This window comes from Emiliania huxleyi (assembly GCF_000372725.1).
Source record: "Emiliania huxleyi CCMP1516 chromosome Unknown EMIHUscaffold_1996, whole genome shotgun sequence".
NCBI classification, from domain to species: Eukaryota; Haptophyta; order Isochrysidales; family Noelaerhabdaceae; genus Emiliania; species Emiliania huxleyi.
In genome coordinates this window covers 1-2,992 of record NW_005200602.1, presented here as the reverse complement: position 1 = coordinate 2,992, position 2,992 = coordinate 1, and the positions used below count along the sequence as shown (strand labels likewise).

General features: G+C 62.7%; 1 protein-coding gene across 1 annotated transcript; it reads left to right on the top strand.

The window, feature by feature from the left end:
* Positions 1 to 722: 722 nt before the first annotated feature.
* On the top strand, positions 723 to 1,299 carry EMIHUDRAFT_78227 (glutaredoxin; the record flags this gene model as incomplete). Its single annotated transcript, XM_005781810.1, has 4 exons — positions 723 to 863; positions 940 to 1,008; positions 1,082 to 1,153; positions 1,237 to 1,299. 4 exons carry the CDS (start codon positions 723 to 725, stop codon positions 1,297 to 1,299), a joined length of 345 nt encoding a protein of 114 aa, XP_005781867.1.
* Between the last annotated feature and the right edge of the window lie 1,693 nt (positions 1,300 to 2,992).

The window sequence follows — 2,992 nt, the reverse complement described above, 5'->3', positions numbered from 1 at the left end:
AGCCGACAGTCCACCGCCTGCTAAAGAAGCACAGCGACGAATGCGGCACCGGCGACGCATGGCAGGCTGGTCATGACGCAGTTATAGGGTGTTGTGTGCCGTCAGAGTGACTCTCTGTGTGTCAGGGATAGTCAGGGCCGTCCATCAGAGCTCCAGTAAGCTCGGAGACACCCCATTAGGATTAGCGCGGCTCGACCTCCTTGAGTCACTGCCTTCCCGGCGGTTTGGCTGTAGAGCCTCTACAACAAACTCTACAGCAAAATCGCGCTCTACATCGCTCTACAACGGAGGCGCTTCGTCCCGCGGCGGATGTAGAGCTCTACAGCTCTACAGCGCTCCAGAGCGCTCTACATCTCTACAGCTCTACAGCGCTCTACACTCTACATCCTCTACACCCTCCCTCAGCCTTCGCTGTCCCATCTCCTCATCTCTTTCCCACCTAGGCGGGGCGGGGGTCGGGGGGGCGGCGGGCGCGGGTGCGAGGTGCGGTGCGGTGCGTGCAATCGTGTGTTTGGCGTCATGTCGTGTGTGCCTTCCCCCGAAGTCTACCTTAACAACGAAGTCTACCTCAAAAAAAAGTCTTTTGCGACGCTTCGCAGGCCATGCTCGTACGGAGGCTGGCGCTCACGGCCACCCGCGCTCCTTGCGGCCGATTGGCGGCGGCGCGGCTGGCGGCGGCGCGCCCGGGCCCGGCGCGAACGCTCTGCTCGGACAGCGACTTCATGCCGCAGCGCAAGAAGTTTGCGGCGGACGGCAACGTGAAGGACCAGATCCAGAAGGAGATTGAAGCCAACCCGGTCGTCGTCTTCATGAAGGGCGTCCCGAGCGCACCTATGTGCGGCTTCTCCAAACAGGTCGTGGAGGTGAATGGCCACTGAGCCGCTGCCGCTGCCAACGCACCTGTGCCGGTTCCGCTGAGAAGCACGGCGTCTGGATCAGGTGCTCAAGACTCAGGGCGTACCATTCAAGGGCATCAACGTCCTCGCGGACCCCGACGTGCGCGAGGGCGTCAAGGCGCGCACTCCGAGGCCCGCCCCACTGCCGCCAGCCCTTTCCCTCGGCAACAATGCACTCTCCACAGGAGTTCTCAAACTGGCCGACGGTTCCGCAACTGTACATTGGCGGCGAGTTCATTGGAGGCTGCGACATTACGGTGCGCGCAGCCTCGATCCCAACGCGCTCACGTCTGCGCGTGGCGAGGCCACCGGCCTAGCCCCTGCGCTCGCCCCGCCGCAGGTGGAGCTGCACCAGAGTGGAGAGCTGGCCGAGGAGCTGAGAAAGGCGGGTGTCAAGGACTGATCGGTCGGCTCGTGCCAGCGACCTCGACGCGGAGGACCGTGGCGAGGCTCGAGATGCCGTCATCCGCCCTTCCCGCCCGGTCTCCTCCCCTCCCCTCCTGTCTCGTTGCTCTGGTCCTCCGCCGTGTCTGTGCAGTGGTGTGTGTGTGCGCTGGTATGTGTGCGCCGGTGTGCGGGAGGGAGGCGGCCTTGTCTTCGATAGCACTCTCCTTCCCACACCCGGGCGCACGGCGCTCTCCCGCATCGCATTCAGGCGTTGACCGTGTAGTGTACATCAGGGCCGTACGAGATACGACACTCTCACCGTCCGACAGCCACGCCCATTACGTGAGGCGATGTTAGGGTTGCTGGAGAGCAATCCCGCATACGTGCTACGACAAAGAAACTGTCCCTATAATGTGAATGAGAAAGCGAATTCGTCGCGATTCAAGGCCCGGATCACACGGTAGGCATAGACCATAGAGTCTGGAGAGTGTATCCTAAATAAAAACGAAAGAGTTCTGTGGATGATTTGTTTGGGTCTCAACACACAATAAAAAGGTTTGGAGCAAAACGACAAAAATGGGCCCGACCGGGGCAAAGTGGTAAAAGTCGCGCGCCGCAGGCGCGCGAAAATTTTGGACATTCTACTCTCCTCTCTCTCCGTCGGCGCCCGCGGCGCTCTCCAAATACTCGCTCACTATAGCGGCGTGCAGGCTGCAGCCGGCGGCGCAGCCACGCCTTGTTGCCCGAGAGGGCCTCGGCACGCTTGCCCAGCTCCTCCTTGAGCTCCACCACCTTCATCGCCACCAGCTCCTCTTCCCGCGAACTCGCCTCCCGCGCTAGCATTGTAGCGCGAGAGTGGATCTCCTGCATTGCACGCTCTGCACCAGCCTCTCGCGCTCGGTCGCCTCGCTATAACGAGCCAGTGCTATCTGCGCAATCTTGGCGTTGTTTTTGAGCCGATTTTGCCTCCACTGATTGCACCGCGCCACACTGTGCTTTCGTGGAGCCGGGTTGACGCGGGGCCTTCTGATGGGATTTAGCCAAAGTGACTCATCGCAGCACATGACGACCGCCCACCGCTTGTGCAAACGTGATCACTCGCTGCTGCACTGGCTGCTGCTGCTGCAACTGGCTGCTTCTGCTGCGCACTGGCTGCTGCTGCACCTGACCCAGCGCGTGTGAAGGCACTTGCCGAGGCTGCGGCCGGAGCGGTGTAGGCGGACAACGAAACGAGCGGCGTGACGGGAGCATCACCGTTGCCCAGGCGCGAAAGTGTGTTGTGGGAGGATGCGTCCTTATGTGTCAGAACTTGTAGCGCTACATGTTTGGACACACACGGGAACTATCTCTCACTCTCTCTCTCACTCTCTCTCTCTCTCTCTCTCTCTCTCTCTCTCTCTCACCTGCGGCGGTGGTGGCGGCGGAGGCGGCGGCGGTGGAGGCGGTGGCGGGGGAGGCGGTGGCAGTGGCGGCGGTGTCGGTGGAGGCGGTGGCGGCGCAGGCGGATGGCGCTGGCGGTGGCGGTGGCGGTGGAGCCGGTGGAGGCGGTGAAAGCGGGAGAGGCGGAAGAGGCAGGGGAGGCGGGAGCAGGCCGGAGGAGACGGGAGGAGGCGGGATGACGCGGAAGGAGGCCGGAGGAAACGGGGCACGGGGCATCACGCGAATGCGTGCTTGCACCGAGAGGCAGAGGGGCACACCTCGCCCGACGC